The sequence below is a fragment of the Vicugna pacos genome, chromosome 21 (assembly GCF_048564905.1).
Source record: "Vicugna pacos chromosome 21, VicPac4, whole genome shotgun sequence".
In the NCBI taxonomy this organism is placed as follows: Eukaryota; Metazoa; Chordata; class Mammalia; order Artiodactyla; family Camelidae; genus Vicugna; species Vicugna pacos.
Genome location: NC_133007.1, coordinates 15429392 through 15455464, shown reverse-complemented (window position 1 = coordinate 15455464; position 26073 = coordinate 15429392). Strand labels below are relative to the sequence as shown.

At 35.8% G+C, this 26073-nt stretch overlaps 1 protein-coding gene across 4 annotated transcripts in view; it reads right to left on the bottom strand.

Moving 5' to 3' along the window:
* NME7 (NME/NM23 family member 7) overlaps positions 1–26073 on the bottom strand; it is a 173996-nt gene that overhangs the window by 59715 nt on the left and 88208 nt on the right. For all 4 annotated transcript variants that reach the window (XM_072946172.1, XM_072946173.1, XM_015245090.3 and 1 more), the window contains exons 8-10: positions 24094–24158; positions 21465–21533; positions 15071–15172 (exon numbers count right to left, since the gene is read on the bottom strand). In XM_072946172.1, the coding sequence (XP_072802273.1) occupies positions 15071–15172; positions 21465–21533; positions 24094–24158 (236 nt within the window). The remainder of the gene's footprint in view (positions 1–15070; positions 15173–21464; positions 21534–24093; positions 24159–26073) is intronic.

Genomic DNA, 26073 nt, shown 5'->3' with positions numbered 1-26073 from the left:
CTTTGGGGATCCACGAAAAAATTTCCTCTTAGGTATCAGGAAAAGTTAGGGTTGTTTTTGTGAGCAACTAGTTTATCTCATGGACACAGCCAGTCATACAATTTGATTGTGCGGATGTCTAAAAACTAAGAGCCACATTATGGCCTCCCTGTAACAGAAGGACCGTGTATCATGGCATGTGTTTCATCATGTGTAGTCTCATTTCCTCACTTGCTGTAAGTTATCTTACCATATTGCATAAATGTTTCTAAACTGCCTTACATTCTAACTGAAAAGAAGTAAATTTAAAATAAACAAATGAGGGAGTGGGTATAGATCAGTGGTAGAGCACGTGCTTAGCATGCACGAGGTCCTGGGTTCAATCCCTGGTACCTCCATTCAAAATGAAAATAATAAAAAAAAAATGGCAAAGCTTTTTAAAAAATATATAGTGCTAACTTATAATACAACTGCATATTAACAGCTATTTTATTGGGATTTTTTTTGGGGGGGTAGATAATTAGGTTTATTTTAATGGCAGTACTGGGGATTGAACCCAGAACCATGCTAAGCACATGCTCTACCACTGAGCTATACCCTCCCTGCTACAGCTATTTTAAATATCACAGTGATACATAACTGTAGGCATGTTGTTGATGCAAACACTGTTAAACGATGAATGTTTAAAAATCACAAAATTGCCATTTATGTGCTAAATATTTCACTTTGTGAAAAATTTATTTACTTTTATAAAACTAAACTCATAAAACACTTGTATGACCATTTGCTTTATTTGTTTAACAAGCTATATCAAAAGGAATCCTATATTTAAATCAGTGCTGTGGTACATCGGCTCATGTAATTCAAACTAACAGACTGCCAAAATTTATTAGTCCAAGTACTCCTTAGATTAACAGAAACAGTTAACCAGCTTTCCTTTTCTTATCCTTTGTGGTTGTCTTGATTCAGGGAATATACAATGTGTTTACCAAACAAAATTCTCTGCATAAACGGGGAAAAACTTATAAGACAAATTACTGCTTTGGCAAACAGCCTTTCATTCTTAGTTAAAATTAATGTGTGAGTTGTTTTCTGTATTGTTTGTGCAACCCAGTGTCTCAAATGTGACAAAACCATAACAGATCTCTGCAGTGTATGTCAGTAAGTAAAGCTGATGAATGTTGCTCACTGTAATGCCTACTGTTCACTATCTCTTCGGGTTAATTAGTGTTCTAAGTGTTACATCCCTCTCTTGTATATTGATGCACCTCAGGAATCAACCTAAGACTTGCTATTCAGAGAAAATACTTTACAAAGGAAACCATATAATGATTTAAGTCAAAGTTTGGTGAAGCTACCACTGTAGCTTTTAGAAACAAGACAAAAAATTATAAATACCTTTTATCTTGACCTAGCAATTTCACCTAAGATAATTAAAAAACTCGTACATTTATTTACAAGTCTGATCCCTGCAATGTCCTTGACGAAAAATAAGAAAAAAAAATCAATAATAGAGGAACGGTTAACTAATTCATATACTGGAATATACTATGCCACTCTTAATAACCAGGTTATGGAAGTACATTTAATGACATTAGAAAAGACACAACATACATTTTAATTAAATAAGGATGCTACAAAATTATAAATATTGTACGATCTAATTTTATTTTTATAATATGCATAAAAATGGTTTGAGGCCAAAATGTGAACAGTGTTTATTTCTGGGAAGTAGAGAAACATTAGTTTTTTTAATTTTTTTGTTTTTGTATAGTTGGCTCTTGGTTCTTTTACATAGTTTTCCTTATTTTTGCTTGTTTTTTGGGGGTAATAAACATGAATTACTTCAGTAATTAAAAAAAACAAAAATTACATTTAAAAAATGATTCATCTCACTAGTTGCAGAACAGAGATGTCTTCAGTTTTAGTGTGTGCCTGATTTCACTCAAGAGGAATGGTTCTGAGGTACATTTGGGGCCTGGAGAGAGAAGCCAGGAAGACTCACGCCAAGTAACATCAGGCATTTGTATTTCATAGGAAGGAAGCAAGTGAACTGCTTCTACCAAAGTAACCAGAAAAACGAGTCCTACTTGGACACTTTAATACGGCAATCAAAGTTGGAAGTGCACATAATTGCCTAGATTAGTGCATTCTCTATTTGGGGAAGCAAAGGAAATCAACAACGGACTCTGCAAGGAGCATGGGTTTCTTGGCTGCCTGATAAGCCTGGGGAACGCAAGCCGGTTGCTGATTGATAATTTGATTGCTGTTGATCATTCTGAATGGCCCACTTTGGAATTCCATCAAAAAAGGGAAGGAAAATTTTTATAAAATTTATAGTACGTATATGCACAATTTTTTACTTGAATTTACCAGGAAAACCGCCTCTGCTCCTCAAAGCTAGATGTCCCAAGAGCAAACATTAGAAAAAGACTGGATGACTCAGATGATTGAAAATGTGATATAAAGGCCTTTGCTTTTAAGCCTAAATCTGGTGAAGCCAGAAGTAGAAGGTATTCATATTTAATCTCATCTGTCTGGTATCTATTACAGTGAGTAAGCTGAAGTCCATTTCTACTGATCAGATAGAAAAATTAGGGGAAAAAACAAAAAAGACACCCCACACCTTCAATTATTTATAGAAATCGACTTAATTCTATGTTCACTTCTCAGTATGGTTCTCATATTATAGACAAATGAAGACTTCAACACAGTTTAAATCTTTTGTCCTTTTTTAAAACAAATAGCATCATTGACAGACATCTGTTGAAAGTCTGCCAGCAATGTGGCATTTGAAGGTTGTCTGCAGACCAGCTGCATCACGTCGCCTGAGACTGTCATAAATGCAGAATTTCAGGCTTCATCCTACACTGACTACACCACAACCTACAGTTCATCAAGATCCCAAGGGGTTTCTTATGTACGTCAAAGTTGGAGAAGTACTGTTTCAGCATTTGGGGGGTACTGGAGATAATGAAAAGGTATAACACAGGTTCTCTAATTGGAATCTAGACCAGGAGGTGAGGCTCATTCATAACAGAAAACCATACAAGGAACGTATGCCAAGTGCCAGATAAGACAGACAATGAGTGAGAGGGGAGTTCAAGGGCAGGCAAAACGTCACTCAGAGCTGGGGCAGTTTCTGGTATCTTAAAGGAAAAATGGTACTTGTAAAAGACAGAAGAAGTGACTAAGGTAGACTCAACCCTTCTTTGGATAAATTTACCCTCAAGCACTTTTGTAACTATGAACTAACTAGAGCTCTGAGGAGTGAGCAGGGTCAGGAGAGAAACAGATAGCAGGCATTTGGTCTTGTTCAAAACGTCCCCAAGACATTTGCTTCATAAGACATTTGGCCCATGTCAAAAGGACCTTGAAATCTGGTCCTATCCAAAATGTCCATGAGCATATTTGGTTCGTGCCAAATGGTTTTGGACAGGACCAGGTGAGGCCCTTTTCGCATGGACCAAATGCCTTGTGGATATTTTGGACAGGACCAAACGGTCCTGCAAATATCAAGGAACTTTTTGGTATGAACCAAATGTCTCATGGATATTTCAGACATGACCAAATGTTCTGCAAGGAGAGAAACTATTTAGTCTGAACGACTTACAGCAACTTGAAAATAGAATACCAATCAGGTAGCAAAGCTTCAGAAGATAATGGAGTAAGGAGTCTTGAGAGATCACATTGATTTATTCTGAAGTATACAGCCTTCTGTGAGTGAGAACAAGTGTTTAATCCATATATATTTTACTTTTTACAATAAAGGTGTTAAATTTAGGTTTTGCTTAAAATATAGGGTAACCTCTTTTTGAAGCATTACTAAATCTATTGCAAAGTACAAAATTCTTTTATAATATAGTCAATTCCTAGATTATATTATTGTGAGTTAATTTTTCATTATATTTTAATTAAGCACATTAAAAAAGATCATCCCTCTACTTACCACAGAGAAGCAGTGATTACTGTTTTGCTATCTAGTGTCACCAATCAAAAATCAATATACAGAAGTGAAAGGGTGGCACTTATCTGCAATATTTTTTTAAGCACCCCCAAAGTCCCTCTCTTTGGCCTTGCAAGTGGTAGGACTGTATCACTGAGATATAAATAAAATGCGTTACTAACAACATCCTGAGAACACCATGGCTCAGTGCTATTCATGCCAACTGTAACTGATCCTGGGCTCAAACTTGGCACTGATGTCAGTAGCTTTTACTTACTGAGACTGGAAAGGTGGCAGGCTCTTACGCGTCCAAAAATGATAATTTCCCACGGACTCAGGAAGGTTGAAAAATATTTTCCTTCCATCTCAACACAAAGCCTACTGTCTTTAACTAATACCACTAGTAGCTGACATTTGAAACTGACAAGCAGCACATGTGCATTAGGGAGATAAGACCTGGCACATGTTGCTGCAGCCTCCTGGGATTTTAGAATGCTCGCAGCTCCAGCTGGTGGCTGTGCCCCATCCCCAGCATGACTGCTCTGGGGAAACTCTAGCCCCTCCTTCTGACTGTGATGGGGATGTGTCGGATTGGAATATGGTTCTTTTTGAAGACATTCAAAATAAGTGATCTCCTCTGTGAATAAAAAGAAAATGGAAAGGAAAAGAGGTAAGATGTGAATGTTAAGCTAAGAGATCTTAATGGAAACCTGGTAGAAAACAGTCAATGCAGTCAAAAGGAGATAAAAGAATCATTAGGGAGAAATATTTTCTGAAATAAAAAGGAAAATAAATGGGAGGGAAACAAGGAACTGAAAAGGAAAACTCCTCAGGAAAATACTGTGTTGAACCAATAATACTATATTTGAATAAAGCTTTGTTTTAATTGCCCTGGAAAAATATTACAAAATATTGTTTTATTTCAGTAGTTTAATGTCTGTTTCTCTCTTATCAGGTCACATCGTTTCATCTTTTCATAATCACAGAGAGCCTTATTATATTTGATAAGTTTTTGAGCCAAGTGTTGTTTGACACCAGAGCAAAAGAAATCCAAAACAACAGTTATTCCGAAATGTAAAAATTTTCTAGTGTGTATTTTGTGCTTTTGTTGAGCTAATTGTATTAAACCCCTTATAGCCATTCATGAAAAATTATATTCTTTAGCCAGGATATTGTATTAAGCAGGCATTGCTAATTATTTTCACAATTTGTTTTTCTTTTATAAAAATGTCATGCAAGCTTATCATTTTAAAATGTAGAAAATACAGTCAATCCTCATTACCCGTGCATTCAATATGCAAATTCACTTGCTCACTAAAGTTTACCTGTAGCCCCAAATTAATACTTGGAGCACTTTTATGGCTATTTGTGGACACACACACAGTGGCAAAAATTTGGATCAACTCGTTAACAAAAATTCCCAGTTGAGGCTGAGCAAAGCAATACTGTGCCTTCTTGTTTTAGCTCTCATCTCATACTATAGGCAAGTATTCTTTCTGCAGTCTATTTTTTTGCATTTTTGAGCTTTTTGTTGGTGATCTCACTGTTTAAAATGGCCTCCAAGCATCACGTTTAAGTTCTGTGTGTAAGCATCATTTGAGAATGAGTTATGGTGGTGCTGGCTGTGAGCTCAATGTTACTGAATCAGCAATATATATTAAATAAGGTATCATTAAAAAGGAAAACATAAAACAAGGTTATGCATTGACCACTTGACAAAAAATGTGTCCAGAAGCTTATGGAAACCTAAGCCTAGATTTCCCTTTCCAAGCAGTATTTCAGTATTCATTAATTCAGCGTTCATGGTGACTTTACAGAACGTAACTACTGTGAATAACAAGAATTGACTGTGTAAGTACGAGAAAAAGTCTTAATCACAGTACTACAACCTAGACTGCCTTTTCCACCACATGGTTGCCAATGGTGGATTTTATCTATCATTTTATGTCCTGTCAAACTCACTGGTTTAAGAAAATTCTATCACTGTGTTTTAATATGCACTTCTCTGATTAATAAGCCTAAGCACATGTTATGCGAAATAGGCATCTTTCCTGTGGATTGTTCCTCATTTTTTTTATTCTTCTTTTGTCTTCCTCAAGCATAGAATTATAACCAACTAATCTTTAAATATATCTAATGTTAAAGGAAAGAAGGGAATGAGTACTGACAAAATTCCCCTGGTCTTTAGCTAGCTGATTGTCCAAAGAGACTCCGATGACTGTTTAGACCTGGCGAAAAGACACCCATCCTGGTCAGACAGAGGTCCAAATTAAACTGATTCAGTAGTTTGCCAGTAGAATTGTCTCATAAAAATGACAAAATCTTCTTGAAAAAAAAAAACATACATACCCAAACAGTGGAAACTCAACTCATCTCCAGTAACAGACTGTCCAGATGACCCAATGCTATCCATCCATTCCACTTGTCTTAACACACACTGATCGGTGGTATGTGCACACTGATGTCTACGGCAGCAAGCTACTTTCTGGTAGTGTATCTCTTGAGGATCTGTGACAGTAGTCCTACTTGTCTGCTGAGAATTTCAAAAGTGAACTATGAGGTAAAAGAACCTTAGTCCTCATCAGCTTTTGAAAGCTGTGAGATGAACCAAGCATAGAGAATTTTGGTGGAAAAGTGCTCTTCAAGATGAAACTTAGGAAATATGCTAGAAGCAAGTGATCTGAAGAGAAGCTTATATGTGGGGATAAAATTAAACTGGGAAGATGCCCTAGAAAAAAGCTTCAATATTGTTCTTCATCATTATTCCTTTTAAAAAGATTGGTGGCTCCTTTTCTAAAGTGTGCTGAGCCTGAGCCTGGGGAAGAACGGGACAGCCTGGTTTGAGAACATGGCTACAGAACCTGCAGTGGTTCCTCCAAGTCCCTTAGGCTCCTCTATTCATTTGGAAAAACCTCATGCTTTTAAATGATTTTTTGCCATTTCAAAAAATAGTAATAGGTCCAAGTTATCTTAAGAACATCTAAGAGGCTTTGACTAGGAAAGAAGACCACAGGGCATCAGATATGGCTTGCTTCTTAGGATTAATTTATTTGAAGAGAAATTAAGACGCCTTCCTAAACTTTCTCCAGGACCATGTTAACATACAGAGGTGGTATTTATTTTGTTATATAAAGAAGTGATACGATTGATGTCAAACTGGAACACAGAAAGAGATGACTCATTTTTTTCAAAGTTGTTGAATATCTTGTCACCTTACTTTGAGCTTTAGAGTGGGAAGCAAGTTAGTTCTAAAGGTAGTAGGCTAAGGCGTTAACCCAAAGATGACAGTACTGACCAGTGCCCTGGGATATCTACGTAAAGAACCATGGTGCTTATAGCCTGTAATCATTGTCACCACCACCAGCACCTTGCTAATTAATTATTGGAAACAGAATTAGGAATAAGGGACTTAGGTGGGAGAGGCATATTACAGTTAAATAGGATGGTGAGGGTAGGTTTCATTGAGAAGGTTCCATTTGAGAAGAGACTTGAAGAAGGTGGGAGTTAGATATGTGGCTATCTGGCTGAACAGCATTCTGGGCAGAGAAAACCACCAGTATAAAGGCCTCAGCGTAGGAGCACCCCAATCCAGGGGTCATTTGCTTGGCCTAGAGACTTCCCTCGTACCACGTTAATCATATCATAGGAGGAACACCCAGCCATTTGTCACAGATAATTTTGTTTGTTTAAAGATCAGTATAAAATAACTAAAAATAACAAAACTCCCCAAGTCAGTGTGGTTTGATACTGACCAGGATTATCAGCAGACGGGAGGCCAGTTTGATTGATTTACCAAAATTTCAAAAACCTGGCCATGGATCCACTAATGCAATTACATTCATTAAAGAAACATATGAGAGGATTTAATCCGATAAAGTTTCTTGCCATCACGGAACCAGAGGTATTACGTTTGTGGGTCCTTCCCTAAGAGAAACCTACTTAATATCGCAGGCTTTGGAATTGGAGTCAAATCTGTGAGTTCAAGCCTGTCACCTAAATGTGTGACCTTAGGTCACACACTGACATACTCTCAAGACTTCAGTTTCCTCATCGGTACACTGGAATAAATCACAATGATCTCACAGGATTGCCAGAAGGATTAAATGATATAATGTTTTTTAGCACAGGGATTGCAAACACAAATGCTTAAGAAACAATGGATATTATTGATCACTACCTGTCCCCTTTAGAATGTCACATCTGTTTAAATGGCTTGCTCACTTAAAGATTTTAAATATAGCAAAACTGATAGATTTCAGATCTTCTTAACAAAGGAACTAGACTTATATATGGTATGAAGAAAAAATACTTACAGTAACTGAAGCAGCCTGCTAGTACTTGTACTATTCCTGCTCCCAAGAAGAAATTTTATTTTCTGAGTCTTTTCATTTACTTAGGTGAATCAGCAAAGAAAGAAATGGAGAATCGATTCAAAGTAACTTACAAAACCTTCAAGCTACTTAAGGGTCAACTACAAGAAATGCAAATGAAAATGATATAAAAGACACAAAAATGGTTAAAAGCTATAAATATAAAAATTAAGTTATGAAATAGTAATAAAATAGCAGCCCAAAGTAAGCTGAAAACAATATACAGCTAAAAATACTTACATAATTTTTAAAACCATAGGAACTAGCAAAAAAAAAAAAAAAAAAAAAAAACCCTAGAAGGCTTAAAAGATAAAGTAGTAACAAATTCCTCGGATTTAAAAAATTCCTTAGACTACAGGAACAAAGCAAGTTCTCTATATCGGTGGAGTCTAACAGAACTTTCTGAGACAAAAGAAATGTTCTGTCTGTTCTATCCAATACGGTAGTCCTTAGCCACATGTGGTCATTAAGCACGTGAAATGTGGTAGCGACTGAGGAATTAAAATTTTAACTTTATCTACTTGTAATTAATTTAAATGTAAATAGCTACATGTGGCTAGTTGTTGGTACTGTACTGGACAACACACCGTAGACACAAGTAGCTCCCACAGCCTGTGTTCAGGGCTGAGAGGAGACCCCTTCCTCTACTGCAGCCCTTTATTAACTGTGGCCCCTGGAGTATCTCTAACTTACAAGCAAGAAGAAGCTGGATAGCTCCACAAACATGAGGTTGAAATGATTTTCCTTCTTCCAGTCTTTGACTCAGCTAGATGAGGGAAAAGTTTTCTGCGTGTACTCTACACGATACAATGTGGACTCTAACCTTTTAACAGAAGAAAACTATGTAAAAATGACTCAGTCTTATGTCTAGCACTCCCATCACTCTTTCTGCCCTTTTACCCCAAGTTCACTGAAAGAGCAGTTCTAACCCCTGAGGGGTTAATGACGCTTCTGTGTGCTTTCACAGTGCCATACAGTGACTATCTTAGCCATTCATACTTTTAAAATGTCTGGTTTATTTGTTGCTTCCCCAACCCGCACAGAAAACTGCTTGAGAGCAGATGCTGTCTTTCTCATGAGTGGATTCCTAATGTACACTCCAATGCATCTTAAATAATAATATTTGTTGTATGAATAAACTGAATATATCACGTTTGTTCAAAATCTTTCATTCATCCCTCAACACATTTACAGCCTAGCTTTTGTCCTCATTATTTCACTGAAATTACTTTGACCATTTCCATCAGGCTTCCAATTATGCTAAGCTGGACACTTTTCAAACCCTACTCTCTCTCTTCACTCCAAAGTCAGTTTGTACCAAAATGGAATTCCGCATTTCCTCTCAAATTGGTTTCTCCTCCTGTATCCCCTAGTTTAATTAATGGCATTACTTACCACTTATTATCCAAGCTACCTAAGATAAAAATTTTTTAAAGAGCTGGGAGTCATCCCTGATACTTCTCCTTATGCCCACACTCAGCTGATCACCAAGAACTGCAGATTCTATAACCTTCCTTAACATCTTTTTAATCTGCTCTCTCTTCTCAATCTACCCTCCCACTACCTTAGTTTAGCCTTTCATCACTTCTTATCCACATGTTTATATGATGTAAAAAATAAATAAATAAAATAAATGGAAACCTCAATTAAATAAATAGGAGACCAGAAGAGGGAGCTCTCATGCCCTGTGAAGATAGCAGAGCCCAAAAGGAAGAAAGACTCCTTTTCTGGCCAGTATTCAGTCAATGAAAAGCCATGGACTCTGTTTACCATGGCCCTCCCAAGCTTCCTTTTCCTCTCTATAAAAGTGTTCTTTTCCCTTTGCCTCATGGGGACTAGCACATAGCTCACCAAAGTTGCAGTCTCCAAATTACAATTCTCTGATCCTGAATAAATCCATCTTTACTAGAGAACTATCTGGCAGTCTGTTTGTTTCAGGTCAACAAGGACCTTCTCTTTGCTTCTAATCAAGCTGCCCTATGACCAGTCCTCCAGATGATCATCATATTAACTTCTCTAAAATGCAAAAATGGCCACTTAATTGCCTTGCTGAAAACTCACTAACCCCACCCCACTTCCCACCCTTCAACCTTTGGAATTAATCCCAACTCTTTAGCACAATTTATAAACCCTTTTCTAATCTGGCCCTTGCCTACCCTTCACTGCATGGTCCAGTGAAACATGCAGTAAGAATTTCCAATAAAACAGATTAAAAATATTCCGGCCAAAGATTTAGGCTAATTCTCTCTAGAGTACCTGACAGAAATATGCACAAAGGAATTCAAACTAAGCATTATAATACTTTATTGCTTGTATTATTTACCTAGTGTAGCACTCCAATAATTTCAGCTAGACTATGGGGGAAGGCTCTATATTCATAAGTAAGGTCTGCTGGAACAGCCTAGATCTGCACGGTCCAGTATGGTAGCCACTAGCTACATGTGGCTATTAAGTAGTTGATATGTGGTTAGTTCAAATTGAGATGTGCTCTAAGTATAAGATGAATGCAAGATTTCAAAGACTTAGTTAAAAAGAGTAAGTGTAGTTTCTCTCCCAGGATCCAGACTTTTCTGAGGGAAGTAACAGTGAAGGCAGATGGGAGGAGCATTGATCTCCCATAAGAAGCCAGCTCAAACCATGCTCTGTCACACTACTGTGCTAAACAGAACCTCTCCTTTGACTAGGCAAATGTTACTATCTTAAATTATGGCGCCAGCCATCATTTCCTTAGGGAAGCCTTTCCTGAATAACCTCTTCTTTGGGCCCCCATCCCACGTCCTCTCTACCCAACACTGACTGAGTTATATACTCAATGTATGTCCTTAGCATCCTGTAGTTTTCTCTAAGATAGGCTTTAGCATATCTGGTTGAAACTTGTCTGACTCTCCCATTAGACTGAGAGCTCCTTGAGGGTCCTAACTGTGTAGAAAACATCTTTGAGTCCCCAAGAGATAAGCATGACATTGGATTCATGACAAGTCTTCAGTACATGCTTGGACTGCTGAATAAAGAATGACAGGTGAAATGAACGAGGTAACATTTACTCTAAATCTCCCATTCTGAAACATGTTTCAATATCCACATGATGAAGCTACAGAAACTTGATGTAAGAAAGGTCAGGAAGATCTTCTGAGATAGTTTTTTCCTTATTTTCCCATCATTTTGATTGTCATTCTTTATGAAAGATTTTCATAAGTCATCAACTTTAAGCACTTACTTGCATTTCAGTTCCAAACTCTACATTTAACTTTCAATTCCATTTGTTGCTTTAGGAAATGGGCCTCTACTTAATATCCCTACCTGTAAATAAATTCCGGTGAAAGGGTAACTTATAAAGCAAATAAAGTTGATTTTAAACACTGACTAATTCCTAGCTTTAAAATTGAAGCTAACTATCTGTCTCTAAAGGTGGGTGGAAGCAGTTTAATTGTACTTCTCAACTTTTATACAACATTCATTTAAAAATTCTTTTTAAATGAATATGAATAGTTAAATCTTAGTTCCATTTATACAATGGAATACTACTCAGCCATAAAAAAGAATGAAATAATGCAATTTGCAGCAACATGGATGGACCTAGAGATTTCATACTAAGTAAATCAGACAGAGACAAATATCATATGATAGCACTTACATGTGGAATCTAAGAAAATGACACAAATGAACTTAACAAAACAGAAAGAGACTCATAGACTTGGAAAACAAACTTATGCTTACTTAAGGGGAAGGAGGGGGGATAAATCAGGAGTTTGGGATTAGCAGATACAAACCACTATTTACAGAATAGATAAACAACAAGGTCTTACTGTATAGCATGGGGAACTATACTCAATACCTTGAAATAGCCTATAATGAAAGAGAATATGAAAAAGAATGTATATATAACTGAATCCCTATGCTGCACACCAGATACTAACAACACTGTAGATCAACTATACTTCAATTTAAAAAAAAAAGTTCAGGATCCTGAGATTCAAGGGGAGAATCATTCCCAAATGAGCCCCAACTCTTCATTTAAAAGTTCATTCACTTGCAGATTTTATAATAAAATAAAAACTATTATTCTTATTATAAAAGTAATATAAGCACTTTAAAGAAAATTTATAAAAATATAGGACAGTAGAGTTTAACATTATCATAATCTTACCACCCAAAGATAGCCACTGTTAACAGTTTATATGTTCAATTAGTACCAAATTTTAAAATCCCTGTGGTACAACTTTGCATAATGCAATAAGGGGCTCATAAACAACTAAAGCTTAAAAAATACATAGTGGAGTAACTCCTACTATGCTTAATGATGCAAGACTTGGGACCCTGAAAGAGCTTCCAAATTAAGCTCCCATAGATTATGTGCTCCTTTAGGAAAGATGCCTTTTTCTTATCATCTTTATTATGACCAAGTTATGGGACCAAGCAATGAGCCCATGTTATACTATACTATAATAAATCATGTTATTTACTATAGTATAATACTATAATAAATAGTATTATTTACTCCATAAATGTTCATTGAATTAATATCTAGAAAGAAAGGGAATCAGCAAGTTTTTATTGTCAGGACTCTTCCTTCTATGATTACTTACCTGCTCACTCCCCAACTCCTCCCCAATGATCTCATCTGTGTCATTCACAGCCCTGTGCTTTAGCTACGGTAATAATAAAGAACTTGCTACAGACCAAAAGTGATGCTGTAATGCACCCATAAGTTTAATCATATCATTTCCCATCTTACTCACTTAGCTAAGTTCACTTACTCATTCCTCACAATTCAGCTCAGACGTAATATTCTTCAGGAAGTCTCCGCTGACCCCATTATCCATCCCCAGACTAAGCTAAGTGCTGTAATTCTGGGCTCCCACAGTACACAGTACAAACATTTCACACAATGCATTTGCCACAACACACAGAAATTAACTATTTTTTGTGTCCACTCAAACTATAAGCTCTTTAAGACTTCTATCTTTATAGTCACAAATACCAGTGCAGATTCAATAAATATTTATTAAATGAATAAAAGAAAGAACAAACTCATCTCATCCCTTTTTCGTCTTAGTTTTTCTCTCTTTACCTCTCTTTGGTCAGCTGATTACCCATAATAATTATCTTAAAAAAAAACAATGAACAAAAACCCCTCTTGGTCATCAAACAGAAATCAAAAATTAAAAACGGCAAACACTGAGTTCTGCTTATTTATCTAGCCAACAAGTACTCCTTCCTAATATCTTGATTGATATTCAATAAACATTTAACATCACCACCACGTTCTCCTCATGTCCTCTAAAGCAGAATCACTCTCTCACAACCACACATATTACTTATTTCTATTCTTCTTTCTCCCTGAGAAGATACAAAGTAGGTTCTGTTGATTTTCTTTACTGATGTCATCAATCTGCTCCTTTCCATTTCTAGAGCCCCTGCCTTTAATCGCTTCCAATTTAGTTTGCCCTAGTTGCATCAAAGAAGTAATTTAGTATACCCCAAATTAAACTACATATAAGGAATTCTTATTTCCTACTACGCAGAATTCTAATTACACAGAATCCACAATTCTTCAGCCTGCTTTTAAAGCCATGCATCCCACACTCATCTCTACAGGTATCCTCACTTTATTTCCTCTAAGAAAATATATTTCATTGTGTTTCCAGGTATGCATTTCCCATTGAAGAGAAGCATATATTCTTGCTGTACACCACAGTTAATTTGCAAATTCCTTCACTGTTACCTTTGTACATACTGTAGAGCTTTCCCTCTTCTTTGTGCCTTGATTCATCTTTAAAATCTGTTTACATCTCTCCTCCTCTAACAAAGATTCCTTAATTACTTTCAGGTCATATTAATCGTTCCTTTAATAAATAACCCTTCAACATTTGTATTTTACCTAACCTAACAATGTTTTAGTCCCTATTGGTAAGTTGCTCTGTGAGTGTTTGGAAAGATCTATATGTGTGCGTTTTTCGGTCGTTGAGAACAGGTGTACTGTTCTCCCCTGCAGGGCTTAATCTAGCAACATTCACACAACTTGGCTTCTTAATACATGCTGCTAATTTATTATCCTACTTTTAAAGGAACTCAACAAATGCTGTCTAAATTAAATTAAATTGAATTGGCTGTTCTCCGTCAGACTCTACAAGTGATAGTGAAATAAAAGAGTAAATTTAAATCATTGTTAGGGTTTAAAATCAGTAATACTTCCTATACGCAGTTTATAACGTTTGCATGGAGCTTTTGCACATGTATTCAAACGTTACTTCTGCTTTTCAACCACCCCCCAACCCTACCCCACGACCCCCACCCCCATCAAACGTCCATGTAAAGAAAACACAAAGCAAACTGAAAGGCACACTAGAGAACAGCTAAGTCCCACTGCTCACATTTATTTACATATCTGGTCTGAAGCTACCATATCAACACTCCTCACCCTGAGAGCTTTATTTATGGCCTCCCTATGTCAAAGGGTAATTGATACTTCAGAGAATTTCTGCCACAGAGCTTAATAAATTTACTTACCTATATAGTTTAGCAAGAAGCAGCAACAAAAGAAAATGCCACAGTAAAGGTGGGTGCCCATTCTATCTTGTCACTAGGCTAAGATCTACTTTTTGGGGAATACTATGTAAGAAATAAATTATGTAAAAGGCTATTTTGAATAAAAATTTGTGTTTATTATATTCACTTTTGCATTTCTTTTAAAGAACAAACTAAAACTATCAAAAACCTGTTATTTAGTTAATGGAGGAAACAAACTTGATTAATATTTTAAACAGTAACTTACAGGATCAGCAGGGCCACAGAATTCTCGAAATGTCATTGTAGAATTATTTTGTTGAATCTCCATTGCTACACAAGGGCCAGAATACATTTCTGTCACCATTTCCTATAATATTTAATATAAAATAATATTAACAAATTAGTAGAATTTAATAATCTTTAAGTCCTCCTCTTAATTGCATCAGTATTCCACTAAACTCAAAATGTTAAAGTTATCTTTTTCTCCACCCATATGCTTCATGCCAAGCAGTTCCCACATTTTGTCCATTTTTCCTGCAAAAATATATTTTAGATATGTTCCCTTGTCTCCATTCGTACCACTACCACTTTTAATTTAATGCTTTACCACTTGACAATTTCACTATTTAAAATTACGTTCCAGTACATCTTCTTTTCAAAAAGCTCTCTCTCTCCCCTTGAACATAGTTCTGTCAAATGAACGTTTCTAAAGGTATAAATTCCAAAGTGTTTCTCCCAAAGAAACTTATAAAAATCATAATGAGTTCCAGCAATGAGGAATAACAGGAACCGGATTTATTCTCTCACATTAAACATCTAGAAACTAGAAACAATATATGTGAAACAACAGTTTTCAGACGCTGGATGACAGCACAGTACTATGGTCCCCAAGAGAAGGAAAACAAATGAGATAAGCTGTATACTTGCCCCCATCTTACTGCCTGAAGGCTTCCAGACAGGTGGACAGGTAGAAGGAACACAGAAGGGCCCAACATTCTCACTGAGTAGAAGAGACAAAGCCTGGGGCTTAGGAAGGCCAATGAGGCTAGAACTGTAGGCGAGAAGGAGAGGAGGTCGGAGAGCTATAGGAGAGTAAGCTACAGGGATCTGAGAGACATTCACTTGAGTTTTTGACTAAGAGTCTGTGTATGTGTAGAGGATACTACCCAAGACTCAGAAAATAACTACCAGAAAGCAGTAAATAAAACAATTCACAAAGATAGCATAAGGCTAAAAGAGTTTGAGCTTCTATCAGCCAGAGTGGAAAGCTCTCATACAATGCACAGGGAATCAAGTGGTCCTCAGAAAGGTGCTGCACCATAGAAACTGGCCTAAACTAGCCTTAGATAAGGAACGCTCTGTACTCAGCCTATAAAAGCTTAAAAGTAAGTCTCAAAAGGAGCAAATTGATCCTACGTAACTTGGCTAAGTGCCAGAACAAAGTCATCAAAAAGTCTACAAATAACAAATGTTGGCGAGGATATGGAGAAAAGGGAACCCTAGTATACTGTTAGTGAGAATGTAAATTGGTACAGCCACTATGGAAGACAGTATGGAGGTTCCTCAAAAAGCTAAAAATAGAGCTACCATATGATCCAGCAATTCCACTGCTGGGTATATATCTGAAGAAAATGAAAACCAGAATTCAAAAAGATACATGCACTCCAATAGCAGCATTATTTTCAACAGCCAAGATATGGAAGCAATCTAAGTGTCCAACAACAGATGAATGGATAAAGAAGATGTGGTATATACATACAACAGAATACTGCTCAGTCATAATAAAGAATGAAATCCTGCCATTTGCAGCAATGAAGATGGACTTACTTAAAGGGTATTATGCTTAGTGAAATTAGTCAGAAACAGAAAGACAAATACTCTGTTATCACTTATATGTGGAATCTAAAAAATAAAACAAACAAACGTATATAACAAAACAGAAACATACTCAGAACAAACCAGTGGTTACCTGTGGGGAGAGGGATAGGGGTAGAGACAAGATAGGGGTAGAGGAATAAGAGATGGAAAGTACTACACATAAAACAAATAAGCAACAAGGATATATTGTACAGCACAGGGAAATATAGCCATTATTTTGTAATAATGGAGTGTAATCTACAAAATTATTTAATCACTGTACTGTACATCTGAAACTAATATAATATTGTAAATCAACTATCTCTCAACCTTTTTTAAAAAAGGACTTTTTCAGAGAAACAAAATCTGAGGGAATTCACTACCACCAGCCCTATGCCATAGGAAATGTTAAAGTTCTTCAGACAGAAGAAAAATAATGCCAGACAAAAATACAGATTTACACAAAACAATAATAAACATGTGGGTAAGTATAAAACTATTTCACAGCAACTAAAAAAGAAAAATGTAATTGATTATTTAAAGCAAAAATATTAAAAATGTATTGTAAAGTTTATTTTATATATTATATACATATATATATAGTTGTAAAATGTATGATAACAGCACAGAATAAGAGGGGAGAAATGCAAGTATACTGTTTTAAGGTCCTTAACTCTCTATGTGAAGTGGTACAATGAAAAACACAGTCAAAGAAAAGTGCCTTTCACAGTGTCTGAAACATTCGGTGAATGGAACACTTCGGGGAGAAGGGAAAATAAATACAAAGAGCTGGAGGAAGAAGTGCAGTTGAGGTGTATGGAGATCAGTACTGAAGTCATGCTATCAGGAGCTGACTGAGACCACAGGAAAGCAGTTAAGAGATGATGTAGGGCCATGTAAGCCATTTCAATGACTCTGGAGGGTTTATAACACACAAGGACAAAGTAAATTAAAATAAAGGTAATTTATTACAGAACAATACTTAAATTCAATTTCTAACTCAGTCATCACACCTACTAGAAATGCCAGAAGTTAAAAAGAGGAGGGAGAGGACTTCATAATTAATACGATACAGAGAATCCTACTCATTAAAATCCCTAAATGCATGTCCCTGAAGTCACTTCACTATTTCACAGAGGTCAGGTGAAATTGACTTTTATGGATAACTATGTTGAGTCAGATTTTCTGTGCCATGATATTGAAGTATTGCCTACGTATAAACGTCAGGAGCCAAGTTCTCAGTGGGGCAGAAGGTGGCATGAGCATATTATCCAAAAAGAGAAGAGTGAATTTTGATTGCCTTTCTTTCATTTATGTATTTCTCTCTGTGTTAATAACAAATGCCATTCAAATTATAAACAGAGGGCTGCACAAAATGCACAAAAAGGGAAGAAAAATGTTGAAAAAAGAATTCCATCAGAGGCATAAAGTGTTCCTTAAAAATAGACTCAACAGAATTCTCAAGTCACCTAGGTTTTTACTTAAGTAAAATATTGTCAAAACAAAAAGGCACTTGTTTCCTTCCTAAATGGCCCTTTGACTGCTGTCCTAAGGTAGTTGTGATGGCACGCTTGATTTAGTATCTATCCTCACCAGAACATAAGCTCCATGAATGCGAGAGTGTGCTTTTTCTGTTCATTTCTGTCTCCCTGGTATCCAAGACGCTGTCTGACCAAGGTACTCAATGTATGTATGGTAAAAAAATTGGATCATGATAATGCTATGTGATAGGAAATTTTTACCTTCTGATGATTGCAAATGGTGAAGCAGCAAATTTAAGTGTAAATGATCAAGATGGAATCTACTAGAAACCATCAAGACAAAATCTACTATAAAGAATTATGTTATATATAACAATAATAAGAAGAACAACAACAATAGCTATTATGTATTGAGTACTTTCAGTATGCGAGACTGCTTTACATGATTTATTTCACTTAATGACCACAACAATCTCATAAAGCCATAGTATTTTTCCATTTTATATATGGGTAAATGCAGGCTTAAAGAAGGTAAATAACTTCCACGGTCACACACTGGTGGGTTGGGGATCTGAACCCAGAATCTGACTTCACAAACAAAAAAGGGAAGGAAATTGTAAGCTGGTTGCAATGCATTTTGGGAGACAGGAAAACTCTACCATTTGAAGCAAATAATGTGGGCAAACCTGGAACTAGAGTAGAATTGTAATACAGGATCTGGTACAACAGTGTCAGTGAAGCTGCACCATTTCACACTACACATTCTACAGTCACTTCACATCCTGACAGCAAGACACCTGAATAATAAAATGGATGGAACCACTAATATGACCTTATATATATTATCATTTCTTTCATAAATAAGAATCAAAGAGGGTAAAGTGTTGTACTGAGAGCCAGACTAAGCATTAGATCACCTGTTCTTGTCCCTTTAGACCATGTTGCCTCTTGAGATTATTTTCACAGGGACTACTGTATAGAATTATATAAAGCCCCTAGAATTGAGAGGCATCTAATGGTAGGCAGCATTTAAAAATGTTATCTCCTCCTTGAACATAAAACTCAAGTCCTGAATATTAATTGTCATGAGAAATAAGAGGACCAGCAGCAAATACAACCACAACAGCAAGTGAGACCCAAGATTTGCTATATCTGGTTCTTGCTACCCCAAATTACCCAACGAAAGATATCACATACACAGACATTTGCATGAATACAGACCATCAGTCAGAATCATGAGAAGAGAACTTTAAAAGAATCAAACATTATATACCATAAGAATATTCTTTACTTCAGCAAAATATTACTGGGATAAAAACACTCTTCCTCCTCTTTGGGGAAAATTTCCAAGAAAATTGTCTTTTTAGGGGGCTTAAGTAAAATTTTATGTCATATAAATACAGTATCATCTCATAAAGATACCTGGATGTTGATATATTCTGGTTTATATATACAGTGCATTCTCCCATTAACAGACAGCTACAAACCAATAATACTTTGAAACATTGTTTTAAGCTGAGTAAGTCACTTGAAGCTGAATAAAAAATCATATGCATTACTAAAAATTACTCATGAGACTAATTACTCTGAAGTAAGATAGTTTTTTTCCCTCCCAGTCTATCTGTTCTTTATCCTGAGTAGGTTCTTTTACTACAATTATAAGATTTAAATAGTAGTTATAGAGAATATCTTACTGAGATGATTAAACAGAAGCAAGAACATCAGTACCAATCATTCTGGGCTGTCCTGACATTAAAGTATGATACTGCTACTGTCATTCAAATTCTCGGTATCTTAGAGGAAATGACACATCTACCCAGTGATATTTTTATCTTTACCTCCAGAATCCCAAGATCAAAAAAATCCTGACAGACATTAAAAAGTGCATATATAGTATTCTGAAAGCATACTATAGGAGACATTAAAAGTCAGAAATAGAATATTGTATACGTGAAATTTATGTTATAAACCAATGTTACCTCAATAAAAAATAACCGGAAAAAAAGATGAAGTTTTTTCCTTAAGTTATTTTCCAAAGGGAAATATGGCCCCCTCAGATATGTACATAAAACATTAGCACTCAACTACCATTTGTTACCAAATTCAACACTACCTGACATAGTATGAGAATATAACTGAGGATCAAGGCTACTGTGGGATAGGTCACCATCAGTCTCTTTATCTTACATACAATAAAACTAAGATAATGTGCGTTAACAAAGGTAGTTACTTTCAACCATATTTTTGTTAAAGTCAACCGAACAAATAAAAGAAGGAAAATGTGTAAAAGAAAAATTTAGGAAATGAAAAATAGTTGTCACTGGTTGAATAAATGATGTTAAGATAAGAACACATTTTAAAATTTCTTCCATTTAATAAAAGAAAAGGCATAAAAATGAAGCCTCTTCTAAAACAAAGAGGCTGATGAGATTTAAGTTCCATAAGCTATAACAAAAACAAAAACACTCCAGTTCCTCTAAACTAGGGTGGAACACTACCAGTATGTCAAATGCAAAATATATTATTTTGTTATCGGTCTTTACTATGTAGGGCTAGATAACACAAAGGCTCAGGCCAGTTCCTGGACCTGCGCATTTTTCCTTGGTTAAAGTAGGTTGAAAGGAAAGGGAATAGAGAAGCGAGGAGAGAGGAATCTATTCTCACTGTCAGGAATAGTGAATTTTATGCAAAAAGAAAAGCCAAAACTCTCTACAAAACAACATGGGTGATGAGACAGGCCACCAGCACAAATGTATCTAATTTGATAAAAGGGGAAAGAAATTAATTTAGATTAAATATCTATTATGTGTTATTTTAAGGGACAATATTTGACTTATTTGAATATACTCTTGTTTTCAAGAATGCATTTCACTGCCCTCCAAACAACTCCCTTTAACTCATTATTTCTTCAGTCTCAGTCACATTTTCAGATGATTCTATCTGCATTTGTATCATTACAGTAGACATTAGGTACAGCTGTGAAGTTATCATGTTAAGAACCATTGCATTTTGGACAGTCTTGTTCCCTAAGAATATTACAATCTTCATAGATAATATCAAAATGTGTCAATATCTCAGCAAAGTGTTTTTTTGGATTCCTATGTATTTTTGTTTCAAAATGAAATAATATATTTCTCAAACTGATCCAGTGGCTCTGAGCACTAGGATGCCTCAGTTATTGGTATGATCAGCTGGCAATCAGCAGAATCACGACCACTTTAAGAAATATTTTAATGATTATAAATAATGCTGAGATCTACAAGACCGGAGAGACACAAGTCATTTTCACTACCAATGCTTTACATTTATTTCAGTACTTACATTATACTCAGACACTACTCCTTTATAAACTTCATAAAACTCTTCAACATTAACCCGATCCATGTTGAACTACATTAAAAAACAAAAACAAAACATAAGCCAATCAACCAAACAGAAAGGGCCACACTTAGCACTCAACATTTATGATCTCTTAGATATATTTTCTTTACTTTAAAAATGTCAACCTTTAATAAATTAAATACTCTTTGAAGAAAAAGTGTTAAAGGTCAGCTCATCAATAATAAATATCATTTTTAATCAAAAATAAAAACATATAACATTTATTGAGTACTTAATGTATCAAGCATTGTTCCAAGTCCTGTACATGCATCATCTCACTTAATTGTCACAACAACCTTACAACATAAGTTGTGTTAATAACCCTGACTTACAGATGAGGTGAAGACTCAGAGGGGTTATGTGACCTTCACCGCTTGGCTGAAGCACTCTGATCCCACCAATCATGCTCTTAACCACTATACTCTACGTCGCTGAATAAAGCCTCATTTTTCATACAAAAAGACTTATATGCAACGTAATGATGTTTATTGATAGATTAGTGGCACAAGAAAGAAATATTACTAAAGAAAAGTACTACAGATTCTGTAGAGGGAGCTGGAAATACTACCTTTTCCCTCGCAAACCTTCAGAAAAATCCCTAGTTAGTCTGGTTCATAATAAACACTTCTATCCGGAAATCCTACTACTTTCCAAAAGGAATCATCAGAGTACGCTTATAAGATTAACCTACAAAGACTCATTCTTCTCCAGGCTGGATTCAAACTTAGTTAGAAATAAAGTTTCATTAAGTTTGAGAGTCTCAAGAACCAAAACCTTGCATTTAAAAAAAATAGCCTCACTGTCCAATTTTCGTTTTCTCCCTACTTTGCTTCTTTGCCTGTTGCCAGGATTGAAGACCACTGAGAAGTTTCTGCCTACCCAGACAGTAGTTCAGACCAGGAGGACTTGTCTTCATAGGCAACATACCTATTACAGAGAGGGAAGTTTGTTTGATTTCAGTATCTTGTTCAATACCCATACAACTTGTATTATTAACACAACAAAATAATAATGGAAGATAGAATTTATTAAGTGCTTAGTAACTTGCACTGGAAATTCTACAAGGTATTGAATAGGGTTATCTTATTTAATCCACAAAATAATCCATTGAGGCAAACAATAATATTCTCATTGCCTAACTGGGAAAACTGAAGATAAGGATGCTTAAAATCTGGCTAAATTCACACACCCAGAAAGCAGAAGACCCAAGATTCAGAAATCGCTTTCTGACTCCAAAAATCACAATGACTCTGACTGCCACTAAATTACCATGCCTCCCTCATACGGTCAATTAATCCTTTTAAAAATTATTCTTGTTTTAAATGAGCACCTACTATGGGCAATCACTATGCTAGGTTGTAGATTTGGAGTTTGAGCAATGTTTACATCTAAAATTTCCTCAATGATTACTACTGAAGGAGTCTTACAACCTATAACCCTGTGAATACATCACCAGGCTAATACTCTGAGAACCTTTTGGCTAACAATTTCTTTATAGTCCCAGGGGAGAGTCTTCAACTATCAACCTCCTCATCAGCCTCTAAGTTGTGCCTGATGACTCTGCAAACTAGCTGATTATTTCTGACCTTTTTTCAACTTACTGGCATTCCCACCAATCAAGGACACAAAATAGGCAGAACCCAAATTAGTGCCCTGACTTCTGATTTGGAGTGATCGTAAGACTTCATAGAAATCAAAAGCAGTTCCTTTCTCAGAAAAAGAGCAAATGAACTATATTGGTAAGAAAACTGTCATTTCACTATAACACTGGCATAAACTTGCTGGTCTTCAAACATTGTAAAACCCAAATTATTTACCTGATTCCTGTAATAATTTGTATCTAATTTCTTGTCAAATGTACTGGTAAAACAGCACAAAGGTACGAGCTCTATAGAAGTTAATGTTTCTTCAGTGAAAAATTTCCTAGAAATGTACCAGCAGGGCAATTCAGAATGGTTATGGGCTCTGGAGGACCACTGGTGGGACTGCCAGCAGAGGAGCTGGAATGTGCTAACTCCAAGACGGCCCGAGGGGAAGTCCAGAACCCAGCAAAAGGCCCAAGTCAGGGGAAAACTCAACTGATTCTCTTCCTTCATTCCTTCTTAGTCACAAATCCAGACAAAAGAAAACTCATTATAACTATTTAGCTTAATTCTTTTTTTTTTCTCACTTGGAACAACTAAAGCCACTGTATCTTGAAACTAAAGTTCCAGGAATTATATAAACCCACTTGATTTATTTTTTAACGGAGGTACTGGGGATTGAACCCAGAACCTCGTGCATGCTAAGCACACACTCTACCACTGAGGTATTTCCCTCTGTATCCAAACCTACCTTATATACTTAAATTAGATGCACCATTGGCATATCAGTTCTGTTAGTGAAAGATTACATGGGTAAAATCATTTCAAAGACATTCTGACTTTGAGGTTATCAAGCTCAGTAAACCTATCCTTTTATGTTAATGCATTGAGTTCACAAGTGTACGGAGAAAATTCAGTGTAAAACACTTTAAAGCGTATTTCAAAAAAAATCCTCAATAAATTATGACTCATTGCAAACTACCTACCATCTGCATAGCAGAGATTTCAAAACCCGCATCTCGGATGGCCATCACGATCTTTCCCAGCAGTCCTTTTGAAAAACAGAATAAATGAATACAAAAAATACAGAACGTCCAAGGTATTTTAGTTCTAGAGAAATGCAAATTTGCCACATCAAAGTACTTTGATTACACTCTATATAAAGAAATTCCAAGTTTCTGCAAGGGAAACCAAATCCTTAACACTGAGCATTTCATGTGATCACGTGGTTCACTTATTAAGTGCTGCAGGAATATCAATGATTCTCAAGATTACGCAAAAAACTTCTAAGATACTGTTTTGCTTTTAAGGCCCCTTAAGTCTAGTAATGTAAAGAACATGAAAATCAAACAATTAAAATTGATATTACAAAAAAATGAAATGCCAAGTACCAGATACAGAAGGAGTTCAAAGTAGGCGTCCAAAGGAAGAGAAGTATCAAATTATCACTGAAGAGGCAGACAGATGCTTCAAGGGGAAATGAGAGCATGAACTGGCTCTTAAAGGCTACTGATAGATGGGATTATATAGAGACAGAGCTATAAGAGGCAAGAAGGCACAAACCTGGGAAAATGTGAGTATGCACACACAACAGTAAGAAATTAAAAAAAAAATTGCAAAAAAGGAAGGACATTCAATCCAAATTGATGAAGGCCAGTCATGAGGAATTTGTTTTCTATGCCATGGATAAGCAATTTTTATAGAGAGGTTTGTAGACTCTGAAGATCTAGAACTGATTTTGTTATTCCACTAGTTTTCTATACAAGTTTTCTAAGTTTCTTTTTTTCAAGTCAGCTAAAATTCCCTCTCTCCCTCCTTCCCTCTCTCTCTCTCTCACACACACAAATACACACACATACACTCCATATTCTGAATCATCTTAATGCTCACCTAATAACTCAAAATCAACCAAGTAGTTATCAGTGCTTGAATGTGCATTTTTATTTACTATCTTACTGCAGCCAAATAGGCTATTTTAATTATAGCAGGCTAAGGGATGAAAAAAAAGATAATAGATCTACTTTTCAAAAGATACATTTGTATCAAGTGAAGGCCAAATGCTATCATAACATGCTGTAGAAACAAAGATTTCTCAGAAGTCAAGAGTAGAAGAGACCCATGCAAAACTCACAGCACTCAGTACCATGTTCATAAAGAACTTGCTGATTCAGTTTTGGCAAACATCCTTTGTCACATGAAGGTTAACTTAAATTTCATCCATTTTATAGTTTTGTTTGCAATGGATTTGTAACCTGTTTTAGTTAATACAGTTGTAGGTGCAAAAGTTTATATTTAGTTTTATATTTGGACATATTTAAGTTACATTATAATTAAAATAACTTACGTCAACACTGGGAAGCCATTAGCAAATTTTTCCTTCAAAATACACACTGCCAAAAGAAATGAATCACTGAAAATCTTGAACAGGAGAATACAGGATAAATGTAGTATTTTAGGAAAATCACTAATGTAATAGTGATGGGCACGCTCGTCTAAAGAAAGGAACAAGGGATAGAAAGAATATCAAAAGCTGTTGAAATCATCTAGCATGCTCTCTGGACTTGGAGGCTAGTAGTAGAGAAAGAATGAATGAATGAATATAGGATATTTCTAAACAAGAAATAACAGGATTAAACTGGACATAGAGTATGAAGATGAAGGAATAAAGGTTTTGAGTCTATTGACTAGAAGGATGATAGCACTTTAAAAAGAAAATAAGTTATGATACCAAATAAAGAAAAAAGACACTGAATTATCTTGGATATAAAATTTTACAGCAGAACATTGACCAGCATTTGAGAAGACAGTACATCCAAAGATTAAAAAAGAAAAAACAAACAAACAAACAAAAAAATCAAGGAATGGATAAATAAACTCCCTGTATGAAACTGGTGATGTGGAGTCGTACTCCAACAGATAGATTTAATGAGGGGTACACTTCACTTAGAGCTGAAGTGATGAGACCA